At 37.7% G+C, this 15,912-nt stretch overlaps 1 protein-coding gene across 1 annotated transcript in view; it reads right to left on the bottom strand.

Moving 5' to 3' along the window:
* Positions 1–1,586: 1,586 nt before the first annotated feature.
* LOC150100440 (vasoactive intestinal polypeptide receptor 1-like) overlaps positions 1,587–15,912 on the bottom strand; it is a 32,019-nt gene continuing 17,693 nt past the window's right edge. Inside the window, exons 7-14 of the mRNA XM_090402654.1 lie at positions 15,465–15,621; positions 14,117–14,177; positions 13,815–13,884; positions 10,806–10,897; positions 9,787–9,931; positions 6,933–6,974; positions 3,620–3,758; positions 1,587–2,067 (exon numbers count right to left, since the gene is read on the bottom strand). Coding sequence (XP_090258780.1) covers positions 1,832–2,067; positions 3,620–3,758; positions 6,933–6,974; positions 9,787–9,931; positions 10,806–10,897; positions 13,815–13,884; positions 14,117–14,177; positions 15,465–15,621 — 942 coding nt within the window. The 3' untranslated portion in view covers positions 1,587–1,831. The remainder of the gene's footprint in view (positions 2,068–3,619; positions 3,759–6,932; positions 6,975–9,786; positions 9,932–10,805; positions 10,898–13,814; positions 13,885–14,116; positions 14,178–15,464; positions 15,622–15,912) is intronic.

Here is a 15,912-nt window from a genome sequence, read left to right as displayed (position 1 = left end):
AAAAAAAAAAAAAAAACGTTTAACAACACGCCTGGTGGTTTCTAATTCCAGTTTTCTACATTCTAACTTATTTCTAAAGCAAATTGGACTCGAACCTCAAACCTCTTCATATTAGCATTGAAAACTTGTCAAGGATATTTGTTGCCATGGTAATTCTGAAGCATTAAGTCACATCCATCTTTAACGAACTCAGACAATTCAATTATACAGATGGTTGTTTAGTGGGCATCTATTCAAGCGATTAAATTTTAAATTGTTGTTCTGCTGAAAGCAGCAATGTAGCACCTCATTGTTAAAGCGTGTGATATTTGATGGCGACTGAGTTATTCGCGTGACCATTGACTGCACGAATCAAAAACAACAGCATAACGGGAGCTACATAATCATTGTTGCAGATACTTCGAACTTCTTACCCAAAACACATGTTCATTGTTGCATCATAGAATCTTCAGTCAGACGAAATATTACCATTTCATTGTCAAAACGACAATCACTTGACAGTTGTTTTGAATGCGACTGCAACATCGCAAAGATCAAAACTTCATCTCTGATGACGTCTATGTATATTTTAACGGAACCGATGCTATCCAAGTAGGCTTAACAAAATATAACATTAAACGTAACTATGATGGGCTATGGAATTACATTAGAAATAACGTCCTATTACTCTTCGAGAAGACAGCAACATGAATTCGAACCCCATCTAGCAAACATCCAAGAATATTAAAAGCTCTTGTATGGTTGAATCTACAGTGTGTGCTCAGCCTGGTTGGGCGAAAAGTGGTAGTGTAATCCTACACAAATTTCGACATACCGCCCTATCGGCAGTAATTACAGCATGTTCGCCATTGAGAGCGTGAAGACACGTGATTGACACACGTGACTGTTGACACCAAACATTTTTAATATTCAAGATTAGGGTTGACTTGTAAACAAAACTTAATGAGATGTATTACTGACGTTGGGCCTAAAATTTCGTGATATGTAAATGTTCATCCGATATAACCACGAGATGACACTGCTGTGTTTATGACTGAGGCATTTGTACCTTTTTTTTGTAACATCTGTTTTCAATCAAAAATAGCCTTCAAAGAATATAGCATGTGCTTATTCCAACTCAATACAATTGCTATCGAAACCTCCTAGATGCTTACTAATTCCTTATATTCTTTCTATTATGAGGGGAACTTTTTATCTTTGTAAAGTGCATGTGTTCTCTTGATGGTCTGTGGGATGAAAAACCCTAGTATCCGGAAGACAAGCTCTGTCCACCTCTGTATTAGACTGATGAAGAAAGGTTATAAAAGCTATTTAGCATAGTGTGGACTAGCCGAAGTGTTCAAGTATCTGAGATCACGTGAATCTGGGATTCAAGCAGCTTCAGGTCCGCAGTAAACAGGATGGTAATCATGCTGGGCGGTAAATATCATTAATCACCTTAAGATATTTATGTTGCAATGGAATTAGAATTTGCAACTTGCGTGGAAATCACAGATGCTACAACATCTTTACTTGAACCAGGCTAAGTCTTTGCACGATTTTTAAATTAGTTGAAAGTTTCTTAATAAAATAGCCAGAAATATTTCCAAACGTTTTATATATAGTACAGATATATAGATTTCTATAAATATGATACAAACATACACTGATGAGGTGAATAACATTATATAATTCGGTGGGTTCTGAAATGATTTCTAATAGCATTATTTTATTTATTTTTTTCTATTTAAAGAAAGCTTTCTTTTTGATATTTGGTTATTCGACACAGATTCAACAAGATTTTCTTATTTTTTTTCATTTTCTTTCATGACTCCCTTTTCGAATAACTAGATTAGCTGAAAATAGATTTTCCATTGGCCAGTTGCTGGTCTTGTTCGAAAGAGATGTCCGCAGTGTTGCTATAATCATTATGCGTAGTTTCGCCTTCATTGTCCAAATGCTGTGCTAACACTCTGGATGAATGAAGAGAATTATGGGGTGTCATAGCTGCAGGCAAATTTCCATGTTTGCATTCCATCTGTATGATGTGTGGAGAAGAACTTGTTCTTTGCAAAACACCTTTTTTATCTGGAAAAATGGGAAAACAAAAAACATCCATTTTAAGAGTTACCATTAATAAAATCGAGAAACTACAATATTAAGCAGCATAGATAAGAGTCAACGTTTTTGCAATGGTTCGTTTTCTTTCTAACTATACATTTTACATTAATCCTACACGCGCGCACACACAATAGGTTTGCGAACGTATAGCACACAAATCACGTGTGATCAAAATATTCATTTTCACATTTTTAATATACACCATCCACATTATGCCATCTTTCTTATATATAATAAGCTTTGTTTTGTCATCTAAATATAAATAACTGATAGAAATTACGAAATCAAACATTAAAAAGTGAATTAGAAACCTTTATGCAGATGTACGTAAACGCATAGTGCATTTGCAAAATTCCTGGTCATGTGCGTCACCACGTGTTCTAGAATACTACTGGTCAGTAATCGCCAATAGTGTTGATCACAATGAGGAAAAACAAAAGGATTTTTCGGAGTTCGATAAAGGGCTTATTATGGGTGTCTATTTGGCTGCAGCTCCGATTTTGAAACAGTACATATGACTGGTTTCTAAAATGGCGCGATATCTTGGGTGTTTAACCAGTGGAAAAATAACCCACTTTGCTCGTCTAAGAGGCGTAACTGTGTGCTTAAGACAGTCTGTGAGGAACGAGATCGCTGTTGTCTGAGAAGGATTGTACTCGCAAACAGAACAAAGGGAGGAGGCAGACCTCCTGCAGTCCTAACCAACTGATGCATTTATAGCTCATTCGTCTCGAGAACATAAATGGAAAACCCAATATACTGACACTATGATATTTGATGATTTCTACTATTTTGATAAATAAATTAAAATTTTAAAATCACTGACAAATATTAAATAATAAAATAGTTATATTGCTTAAATTACAAAATAAAATTAAACATTTACTCAATCTAATTCGAGTATCTTCGTTAGCATCTAATCAACCACCATCTCACAACTAGATGTAGAAATGGGAACAGCTGTCTGAGCAGTGTACCCAGTTATCCACATGTTGATTGGCAAGCACACTTCTGTTAATATGACGTTTCACGCTTTAAATACTTATCCCCGCAAATAGGTCAGTGTTATTTACCAGATACTCTTCTTATAGCTGTACTTACCTCTTCAGTTACAGTATTATTATCACGTGACACCTCCAGGGAGTCTAAAGACTCATCGAGGGAGGGCACCTACTCCACAACTGTCTCCACCACTCAATCCACCAACTACAACAAACCACAACTACCATCATCTATACCACCCCCACTAGTACTTTTCTCGGACAATCACAAACATCTATGCCCATGGCGGGATTCGAACCCACAGCCTTTTGGCTGGAGAGCGGATACGCTAACCACTCGGCCAACCTGTTTACGAAAGCAACCAGAATATCATCACTACATGCGAAGTCTATTTCTAAATAAATTTAGAGCAGGGATCACAGATAATGTGATTTATTTATAATTGACTGTGTATTTATAATTAAACTGTACTTAAGTAAGTTTATGTACATTTACTATTCCTTATAGTCGTTCGTACCCGTAGCAGAATGGAAGGACTGAACCGAACTTCTTCCTCTGCTGAAGTATGTCAGGGAGTGAGTGAAGAATGAATGATTCGATCGTTGATTGGATTTTGTTGTCCATCGTTGTATCACCTTTCTAAGCTCGCTTTGAACCTATGGTTGGTAAAAAAAAGAAAAAGAATAAAATATTTAAAGCCAATGGTACATTTTTTATATTAATGATTAGCATTTTGTATTTATGTGAGAAAAAGTTTAAAAAAACATGTTTTAATGGACACTGTCCGTTAAGTCGATTTTTATTTCCGAATTTATTCTTCCACAATAATCTCTTCTATAAATTATAATTGCGTTGTATTTTTCTTTTATAATTCTCCATCTGCACACTGAGCTATCTGTCATCTGTTAATGGTTTTCAAAGTAAATCACGTGTGTTCTCTGGCTCAAGTTTGCAGGATGAAACCCTTAGTTTCCTTCACATAATCCCCTGATACATTTGTGTATGATAGGCAACTTCAATTACCTTTTCCCTCTCCCTTTGATTAAGCCCAGATTGAAAGTCATCCAAGAGGGCAATGGAGCAGTACGCACAGAAGAACTGAAAATCGAAACTAGATGGAAAGAGAACTGTGAAGAACAGTAGAGAGGATTAGAAAAATTTGGAAGGGCTATCTTTCCAGGAGATTTTGATTTGTTCCTCTTCTTACCAGGAAAATTTTGATTTGTTTCTCTTCTTACCAGGAGAATTTCGATTTGTTTCTCTTCTTGCCAGGAGAATTTCGATTTGTTTCTCTTCTTGCCAGGAGAATTTCGATTTGTTTCTCTTCTTGCCAGGAGAATTTCGATTTGTTTCTCTTCTTGCCAGGAGAATTTCGATTTGTTTCTCTTCTTGCCAGGAGAATTTCGATTTGTTTCTCTTCTTGCCAGGAGAATTTCGATTTGTTTCTCTTCTTGCCAGGAGAATTTCGATTTGTTTCTCTTCTTGCCAGGAGAATTTCGATTTGTTTCTCTTCTTGCCAGGAGAATTTCGATTTGATTCCCTTCTTGCCAGGAGAATTTCGATTTGATTCCCTTCTTATCAGGAGAATTTTGAATTGGAACCACCTTCACTTACTGAGTTGGTTCCAATTCAATGACGCTGAAAAAGAGGAGACGTCTATGGAACTATTAGTTTAATTTCTTATGCAAGCAAGATTTTATTAACGGTCATTCTAAATATGATTGAGGTGGAGATGCTCGAGGAACAAAAAGTTTCAGGAAAGGCAAGGGTACAAGAGATCAAATCATTTGTTTCGACAGATCACTGAAAAGTGTAAAGAATTTTGAATCCCTGTGGTAATGTGTTTCGTAAACTACTCCAAAGCTTTTGCTTTTGTTCAGAATATTAAATTGTGGAAGGTGATAAAAATAATGGGTTTTCCTCAACACGTTATCAAGTTGAAAGCTAACATGTACTGTGAACAAGCAGTCACGGTAAGAACAGGTGTCCAATTAACTGATTGGCTTCAGGTAAGCTGGGGAGTTAGGCAAAGGTGTCTACTTTATTCTCATGGGAGATAATTTATCTATGCTGAGGATATCGCGATTGTAGCATTGGATGCGCTTAAGACAGGAATTAGGATAGTGGCAGATGGATCAGTCATTTGAGGTATGCTAATGATAAAATACTCCTTAGTTATGACAAGAAGGAAAAACTAGAATACATCTTTGACAAAATTAATGAGATCAGTAAGAACTGAAAACGTCAACACAATGTGAGCAAGACAAAGATTATGGTTCTGAAAGAAAATATAAATTTGGAGAAACAAGAGTACCTTAATGGAGAAATACGTGAAGTCAACAAGTTCGAGTACTGGGGATTCATTATTAATGTGAAGAACTGTTCGGAAGATTACGAATGGCTAAACCATCATAACTGCGTCGTAGTTTTCTTTTATAATTCTCCATATACGAACTGTGCAGAGGGAGAACTATAGAGACTTGTCTAAAATCATCTGGAAGGATGGATCTACTTCCACAGAAACAAAGTTGAGGATTCTGAATGCAGTTGTTTTTCAGTAGCGACTAATGGATGTGAGACTTGGAATCTAAAGAAGTCTGATAGGAAAAGGATAGCTGTGTTTGAGATGTGGTGTACAGGAGGCTGTTGAGGATCTCATTTACAGAAAGGCAGACAAGTGGATATGTGATAGAAAGGATCGGCAGAACTTGAATAAGCATATCGACAGAAGAAAGCCGAAATACTTCGGACGTATTGAACGAATGGAAGGAGGTCTTCGCAGAACAGTAACAGAAAGTTTCTGGAATAAGAGGAAGGTGTAAACTGTCAATAAGGTGGATGGGCGTCTGGAGTGACCGATATTCACAGAGTTGAAGTCTCCAGACGAGCATAAAACGACCTCATGGAGAGGACTGATGTGGCACATTTGTGAGGAGCACAGTTACCGCTATGGCATCCGGTGATGTCCAATGAATTGATGGATTGAGAAGGCATTATATCAAAAGAATTAGGAAGGAGTAAATGAGTAAAAATATTTTGTCCACTGAAATATGAATATTTCATTTTGTTCTTCACTGTCCTACTATTTCCGCAATGGTTTTGTATTCCTGAGCAATTGACTTCCAATTTTTCGGCTCTTTTGTTTGTTTATTATAAAGGAATTATTTCTTCTCGGTGGAATACGATAAACACCTCTCACGGAATTCAGACTCTTTCTGATATGGCGACAGTTGACACCAAAGCAGGAAGCGCTGTAATCGTGGTTCGCAGATCCACCGGTTGTAAAGTACAGCTCGGATTAATTCCATATTTTACAGGAAACTAAATGGTAATGCGCAGTACAACAGCATTTCTAACAGCTCCTTCAGCTGCAAAGAATACTTCCTTGGAAAGCATAGAACGTCCTTATTTTTCAGAGTTTAGTATTCGTTTTGTCATTTAGAAATAATAAGAAATAAGTTACAACCAACGAACGATGTGTTTATATCTGAGCGAAAAACCAAGAAACCTAATTCTACTGTGAGGTATTAGCGCCCCCTATATTTGCCTTCGCAATAACAATAAGAGCAACGCACTGTTGTTTATTCCTTTCACGTTAGTACAGTTGGAATCGCATCGTATATTTTTGAAGTGGGTATTTGACTTTTAAAGCAGGACTGGATATTCAGCATTCTAAAGTAGACTTTAGCTTATAGTTCAGAAACGAAAATAGTGAAAAAAGCGTTTGGAAGGAAATATAAACATTTATAGAAATAGCTCTTACAAATCATAGGTCTAAAAGTTTGTGATAGTAGTCTTGCCTACTAGGGTGAGATTACCAAGACACTTACCTCTCCATTAAAGAAGCAGTATAGCAGAGCAACAAATGACCCCTGCGAAGAAAAAAAAACAATTGAATGATTTATTTTATAATATCTACAAATTAAAACTAAATGGACTTAAAATGCATCTAGAAATAATTTAATTTTCCAAACATGCCGCTTTAAAGTCCTAGGTAATAAATTGCATAGTTTTTGATCTTCTCATTGACTAGATTTCAAACATTACGAATGTAGAACATTTTGTTAGTCGAAAATGAAGAGGAATTAAGAAACGTGTTTTGTGAAGATTTTGTTGTTTAACAAAGAAAATTTTAAAACTAAAAACAGAAAGCAAAAACTGTGTTACTTCAGCTGAATTCAATAATCAGTGTAAACAATAGGTAGTTCATTACGTTTAGTAGATGATTAGGGCGTTTAAAAAGTGTTTTGCTATTTGATTTTTATAGGTAACACTTTACTACAAATTTCATGTTATTTAAACAAATCAACTATTTTGTCCATTCTTTCTCTTATTAAAAAAATCCTTACATTACTCATACTTCCATTATCCTACCACACATGCATCTGCCATACGCATACCGGCCACTGGATTAGAAACTTTTGTTTAATACAGTGTTGGACCTCCTTTATCCCGAATTACAGCACATATGCGGTTTAGCATAGATTCCACAAGGTGTGGGATTGCATGTACGTCTACAACTTACCTGGCGTTCACCAGATCCTTTAACTGGCTCGGATTTGACGAAAGAGGACTGTGCTCCAGGATCTGTTGTTCTAACCTCTCCCATACATTCTCAATGGGATCAGATCCTGCTTTGTTGTGAACAGGGAAGATGGTTGAAGTCGCTGTCATGCTCACTGAACCACTGCCGAAAAATTCTTGGGTGGCCGACAGTAGTGTCGACAGCCGACATTGTCGTCCATGAAATAACAGTCGCCTACTGGATAAAAAGTCAAAGTCAACTTTGCAGAATGTACTTGATCGGCAACAATGTTTGATATTCTTTGGAGGACACCCGACCCAGTAATATCAAGGGACCCGTTCCGTACCAACGGAATATGACCCATACTATGACACCACCCCCAGAACTTTGAGCCGTGGTTTACAAGGCAGGCTGGATTCATTGCTTTATGGGGTTTGCCAAACTCTGTCTACCGTCTGTACAGAACAAGGTCTATCGTTACTCGTCAGACCACGTGACTCTTTTCCAGTGTTAAGTCACATGTGTTCCTGACACCACTGTAGACGAACGTTCTGGTTCTTCGCAGAAATTAACGACATATCGAAGTCTTCATGCGACGGGAACAGCCTTCTTTAAATGCTTTGATCAATTGCTGCACACAAGATATTCTGTTTGTCCGTACAAGTCTCAGACGACATTGGTCTCGTCCGTAACTATGGTCTTGGGGCCATAGTTTCGCTTTTTAGACAAGTAATGTAGGTTATTTTTCCACTGATTAAACACTCAGGATATTACACTTTTTTTGAGAAGCCAGTCAGCTCTGCTGTTTTCAAAATCGTGGCTACGGGCATCCACAATGACCCCTTTATAGAATTCCGAAAGATCCTTTGTTTTTCCCCCATTGTGATCAACAATGTTGATCACAATTGGAAAACATTCTTAAATAGTTGCCTAGAATACGTGGTGACGCATGTAACAGTATTTTGAAAATGCGCTGCGTTAATGAAGTTTATGTATACCTGTATAAATGTTTCTAATTCAGTGGTCGGTATGTGTAGTACTAGTGAAGTTGTGCCTTTTTTTTACGCATCAAACGACATAAGATCGATCAAAAGAAATTGCACTATTTTCTCTGTAAGTCGTTTCTGTCATATACAAGCATTTTCAATTGTTGAAATGTATTTGAAAATGGTGGTATGTTCAGATACACAGTTTGCAAAACGTGTCTATATTATTTCGTTCCCCAAAAAAATCGCGGGGAAAAAAAAACAGAAATTTTACTCTCCAAGTGCTAGTAAGTCTGAAAAAAAAACTGACCATGATGCAGATTCTGAAGTATGCAACATCACAATCTGCATCGCTTCAGAAGATGGTGATAACAGCTGAAGTAATGGGAAATAAAAGGCGTTAGCCTTTTATTTCCTTAATGGGAGTAGGCGAGGCCTTTATACCCTATTTAGCTTTTGGAGGCTGAGTTGGCAATTCATTCTTCACCGGTAGCCAATCAGAGATAGCTGGCTCATGTCTATCACTAATTATAGCAGCCACCGATGAAGAGACTGGCAGACAAGTGCTGCCATCTCTTGGTACCTAACCTTACAAGATATGTTACTGTCTGAAATAATGTGGGTACTACGGTCGATTTTCTTGAGTTTACGGGACGAAAAACCCGGGAGGAAAAATTCGCTTGCCCGTGCCAGAGATCGAGTAACTCGGGAATCGGTCGAAGAAAGGCTTAGAAAAAGTTCCTCCAGTCAGCGACTAGACTTGCATATCTTAAACATCCGTATACGATTATGATATTGTTGATTTTGTTGGGGCCTTTGAGTGTTTCCCAAGTTGGTGTTATTTTTTTTTAAAAAAAACTTTTTTCATTTGATTTTATGTTGTGCGCATTTCTGTGCATGTGTTGATATAAAAATGCTTTAGAAAAAAATTTCTCCTCGGCTCCCCATTGTTTTATAAATAAATATGGCCTGCTAGTGATTTATCCTTTTAATTTTACGCTGTTTGGAAATCTTGTTGTACTCCGTTCTTTAATATGTAAAATGACGTGAAATTAAGAATTCCGAAGTTGGAAGTGACGTCACAATGACAGAGACATTTCGTACAGAGAAATGGGCCGCTTCGTTCATTGAAATTTATCATTTACAATTAAAAGGTAACTGAGAGAACAGTACCTGAAATGAGGAAAACAGCTGATCAGCATAGATCCAAACTACTTCTAACATATCCCCAACCCACGCTGCAAAGGACATTCCTAACAGGATGGTGTAGTGTGCTCCAAATAGCGGTACCAGGATTAGGGTGGACTTGAACCACTTTCTGTAAGCAAAACAGATTGATTATTTGGCTGTCTTAAATATTTATCTAGTTTCAAAATTCAAAATCAGTCCTATGAACAGACATGAAACAGTTATCGGACAAGAAACTATAAGAAACCCTATTGTTCTATAATTTGTTTCAATTAAAGTAGCATTGCTATCTCCCTATGCAGAATTCGGATTTTGTTCTAAATGGATCACTTTTATCATAACATTATCAAAAATTAAAATATTTCGGTGAATTGTTTTTCGATGAATTGTCTTGCGATGAACTCTCCGGATATCGTCTCATACCAGCTATGAACCTCCTTTACTACACACACGAGCGCGCGCACATAACTCCTACCCACGAAATGTAAACCAATTCGGATGGGATGCGATTAGGTAATCTAAAAACGCTATTATAGAGATGAAAAACAAACTTAAAACGTTGCAGGCTTGCGACATTCACAAATATCTATTCCCACGTGGCCACCGGTTTTTTTCAGCTGAACAAACACTCCCTCCCCTGTTGGTTGAAGAGTGAAAGCATTGTCTACTGAATCAGATAAGCTGGCCTATATATGGCTTTAATATAAGAACAGATTTGAATTGGTTCCTAACATGGTGAAGAATGAAAAATTTGGAATATTCCTACAGTTTGAGTAACTGAATAGCTCTGTCCATCCCTTCGTTGGACATCTCGATTTCAGAAATGTGTAATAAAATAGTATAATCCGTTTCTTAAAATGGTTTTTTAAGGAATAAAAAATGATCTGCTAAAAAGCTGCTTAGGCAATTTGTTTTCACAACAGTTCTCATCAATCGATATAAATAATCAACGGAGTATTATTGTTTGCATTTAGATAAGTGCACGGTCATTGAATATTTCTTACCTGTAACGATATCTTTTCGTTTGTAGCGTGTTAGAATCGAACATCTTCAGAAAGAGGACCCGCGTTATGTTGAGAAAACAGAAGAAATTCACCTGAAATCGAAAACAAAAAAATAGTTCGAGATTTGGGTGATAAAAAGTATTAATTATAAATTAGTGGAATTAGAAATTAGTCGCAAGGAGTGTAGCAAATAGGGTGGGTGCTCAAGCACAATGATGTGATTAGCTAAGACAAAGCGTTGTGGGCTTGTGCGTTGTCTTGGTGCAAAATCGAAACGTTTCTCCACAGTTCGGGTCGTTTTCTTCTCGCGCATTTGCGCAATTTCGTCACGATTTCAAGGTAATACTGCTGATTTACCTTTTGGCTGCTAGGAACAACACCCTGGATATCGAAGAAAACAGTCGACATGGGTTTGAACTTCGAATGACTCATGCGTGCTTTTTTTTGGTCTTGGAATTGTTGCTGACTTCCACTGCATTGATTGTCGCTTGGTTTCCTGCGGAAACCAAGTGGATGTCATACGTAAATCAAGTTTCATCGCAAGTAATTACTGAATGCAACAAATCTAGTTTATCCTTAATGCATTGCGAAAGGTCCAAACACAGTTCCTCGCAGCGTTCTTTTGTTCGTATAACATTTTTGAGGTCATCGGTAACTGCTGTGCGTGTGGCGGTCATCCATCTTTCACGCTTTCTCTGCCTTCCGAAAATCGTTTGTGCCATTCAAAAATGCATGCACGAGACATGCGCTCTTCACCATCAACCTCAGTCAATTGAAAAGTTTCCGTTGCGGATTTCTTCAGTTTCACGATAAACGTGATGTTAACTTGCTGTTCACGCTTGCAATCCAACATTTTCCGACCGAGGGTAAGAAAGTGACAGTCTATATTCGAACATGTGTCCACTCGTACTGAGTAAAGCGATGGAGTTGAGTCTTGCCTCATGCTGACAGGTTAGAACATGCACTATAACCATCTTTGTCTCTCCCCTCCCACTCCCCTTTCCCAAGCTATACGATAAGTCTCCTTTTTGTGTCGGACTTCACGTGTGTGTGTATATATATATATGTGGGTTAATAGCCCGGGTATGAAATCAAATTCATGCACCTTTGCGCCCTTTGAAGAGATGTATAGATGGGGCAGCGGCTCAAATTCTTAGCGCTCAAGTGGTTTTAAATCGCCAAGGAAGCGATTTCATCAACGGTAGTGCAAAGACCGATGTATCCAACTATCGACCAATTAGTATCTCAGGAGTGGTGGCGAAGATTTCGAAAAAAAATGGTTACGACTCGCATTCAGAAATGGGCTGACAGTGAATCTCTACTTTGCAATGAGCCACATGGATTTATTAAGGGAAGGTCATATTTTAGCCACTTGCTCACATTCTATAACAATATTACCATCGAACTAGATGAGGGGAATGGATACACCATGATACTTCTGGATTTTGCTGAGGCTTTTGATATAATACAGCATAGTAGACTGTTGCATAAATTGGAGAATGTGGGTTTGGATTATAAAATATTAGCGTGGATAAGAGGATGGCTGACTGACAGATATCAATCAGCCATCCTCTTATCCACGTATAGTGGTATACGGAGATCCTGGTCTGCAAGGTTTAAGGTAACAAGTGGTGTACCAAAAGGATCAGTGCTTGGTCCACTGTTATTCAATCTGTACATTAGTAGCGTGTATATGAGAATGGCTGACTGACAGATGCCAAAAAAGTGGTATATGGGGGATGTGAGTCCGCAAGATTTAAGATAACCAGTGGTGTACCGCAAAGATCAGTGCTTGATCCACTGTTATTCGATCTATTCATTAATGATATTGGAAAGGATTTGACAAGCGGCATACAGCTATTTCCTGATGATGCAAAGATCAGGAATGCTATGCTTCTGATATACAGTATGTACAGAATGATTTGAATAGGCTGGAATTGTGGGCATAGGAAAATTGGCATGAGTTCAATGTTAGTCATTCACTTTGCCGTGATTAGATATCCAATGTCGTATTAGGTTAGAAGAAACTGATGAGGCCAGGGATCTTGGAATGTTAATAGATAGGAAGTTGAAATTCAGGGGCCATGTAGCAAAGATTGCAAATACAACTCCAAAGACAATTGCAGTGCTGAAACGAATGTTGACATGTAAAGATAAGGATGTCATTTTACCTTTTTACAAGGCCATGGAGTCAGAGACTCATCGTGGGAGGTACACACTGTTGCACAAAATGCTCATCCACCTTAAACTAATTCAATGTGTCTACATCCACAACACACTGCAATACATTCCACTCACCAACCACTGTTCACGTACTCCTTATAGAGTTCAGTGTCATGGCACCACAAACAAAAGTTTCAAACTAAATCAGGAAAAACTCGACCATACCATCACACAGTCACCTCCAAATTTCATAGTTGGGGTTACGCATTATGGTAAGATATTCACCAGGCACCCGCCACACCCTTCCATTTGCTGGCTAGAGGGTGTTGTGTGATTCACCGCTCCATAACACAGCTTTCCATGGTTCCACTGTACCCCCCCCCCCCTTGCACCACTGAAGACGATGCTGCGTGTTAGTTCGAGTAATGTGGGACTTGCATATTGCGGTCCTACCATGGAAACCCATGTTGTTGAGTTTCGGTTCCGAATGTATTTGTGCAGATTCGTGTTGTAGTCGATGTCCGGAACTCCGTATTTAAGGTGTCGGCCGAAGAATGGCAATTTGTTACATATTATCATTCGTAGCAGTCTACCGTCAGGTTCAGTGAGTATGGTGGGTCGTCCACTATGGACAGCACTTCCAATTGACTCTCCGCGCCAACTCTGCGTTGCCAACTACGAGTATACTCGTAGTTGGCAACGAACGTGTTAAGCAGGACTGATTTTAAGTAGAAATAAGACAGGAGTTATAAATAAATCCAACGTTTTTATTCTCCCAACAGAAACCAGTTACTTACCACTCAATGTTGTTTCTTTAAGTAAAGATAATCCTGTGTAAAAACTTACCACAATAGTTGCAGTGATGGGTCCACGTATGATCCAGAAATATGCTTGGTTGTCATGGGTGGTCCAGCATCTGCAAGACAATAATATTCTATCACGATATCACGTGTTAGTTGTGGAAGCAGAATTTACATGTTAAGTTAGTTAATATTCAAATAAGCCAATTGGAACGACATTTTTACCGCATTCGTACCGATTTCTAGGGTGGCTGAAAATGCAAACCAACCAATTTTTATTTAAATTGTATTAAATTTGAATTAAGTATATTATATATTTCTTCATTATTTAGTAATAGCACTACTTACAGATTATCTTCGAAAGTTGCCCTGACGATCACCCACGGAATCACAAAGAGCAAAGGCATTCCTAAAGAAAACAAGAAACTTCAAATAAATTCGGAAAGCGTATTCATTGTATCAAATATCTAAAGTAGCAGACTTCAATTATTTGCTTCAGTTTGGATTCGTTAATACTGTACTGAAAGGAGAATTGAAACCTGCTACAAGAACGAAACGACCGCCATGTTGTGTTCCTAATCCCAACTAGCATACCACCATATGGTTCGGCATGCCCACTTTTCAACCAACATGTCGCCGGTTCGAATACCGCTGCGTGCATGGATGTTTGGGATTGTCTTATCCTGTGAAAGGTAAGTTAGCCGGCCTCGTAGAAACGTGGCAAATGTTCCTCTTGGAAACTTGGATTTTTTCATCCCATAATCAGACACCCTGGTCATGCGAACACACAATTTACACCCAAAAATATGTATTTAGGCATAAGACTAAACATCTCTTCCTAAAATTATGGTTATGAAAGATAACCAGAGTAGGTCGTGGATCTTAAAGGCCTGTAAGTAACCGCAGTTTAATAGTATTGTTTATTTTTACTTTACTAATACAAAATCACGAACGTAGGGCGAAAAAAAAACACTGTTTTGAGACACTTAGTCCGCAAACTGTGGTTCAGAGGAACTTGTAAAGGTTTCAACTGAAAAATTCTTATAACTAATCCATGCGTTTAATAAGATTAGAATCCAGATCTCTGGATTCTAATCTTAATAAAATATAATGTCTGCTTTCTTTTGTATGAACTAAATTCCAGCAGTCTTCTTGGCCGTGTGCGTAGTTACAGGTGTTAGAGGCAGTATTTGGGACATTGGTGATAATCGCTTTGTTTGCAGGAGACAGGTTACATATGTGTGTTCCAAGGTACCTGAAACTTCGCAGAATAGACACATACACACAGATAAAAGATAGATAAAACAAGGTCTATGCAAAAACGGTTTGATGGGACGGGTGTTGAAGAGTTTGGCTGGCCTGTACAGAGCCCTTATTTCAATCGAATTGAACGACTGTGGGATAAAATAGAAAACCGATTGCCAGCTAGGCCTAATCACCCAAAATTATTATCGCCGCTACGCACCAAAAAGCAATGGAAATCCTTCTCAGAAGATTCAAGGCTGTTATAGCTGCAAAACCATAATGATGTCTTTCATATTAGAGTGAGATGAGTAGGTGTTCGGATATTTTTGATCAGATTGTGTATACCATATAATTAACATGATTGTGTGGAATCATAAAATATAATTAATAATATTTTTATAAATAATTAACGAATTATATAATGCGTCAGGTAAAGCTGTTAGTTACTTACCCCATCCAAGGATGACATATTTGATTATTCCACTGGTATCGCTAAACATGGACAGGAAAACAAGATTATGCAAATAAAGTCCTTCCATGAAGATCCAAAAGTAACTGGCCATCAGAGAATAGTGCCAGACGCTCGTGAACAGTTTACATTCCACACTCTGTAAGTAATAACAACTCATAGAAAACAATTCGTGATAGTTACAGATTCTCTCTGGTTATATGCTTTTACCGAAAACATTTTGAGTAATTTTACTAATAAGAAGTTATGTATTGAGAGACACATATGTCGGATCATTTTATATTGTATTTATTTGAATGAGGTGAGTTAATGGACAGAATCAAAACACGCTTTAAATTTTTTTTTTATATTTTTTACTAAACAAAGGTACAAAATGATGCCTAAATGAGTGATGGTATATATATTGTTTTATTATTTTTTAATGATTTAA

This window comes from Typopeltis vanoorti, chromosome 13 (assembly GCF_054136105.1).
Source record: "Typopeltis vanoorti isolate ZY-2024b chromosome 13, IOZ_Tvanoo_1.0, whole genome shotgun sequence".
NCBI lineage: Eukaryota > Metazoa > Arthropoda > Arachnida > Uropygi > Thelyphonidae > Typopeltis > Typopeltis vanoorti.
The sequence above is the reverse complement of the archived record's forward strand: the minus strand, read 5'-3'. Positions and strand labels throughout refer to the sequence as shown.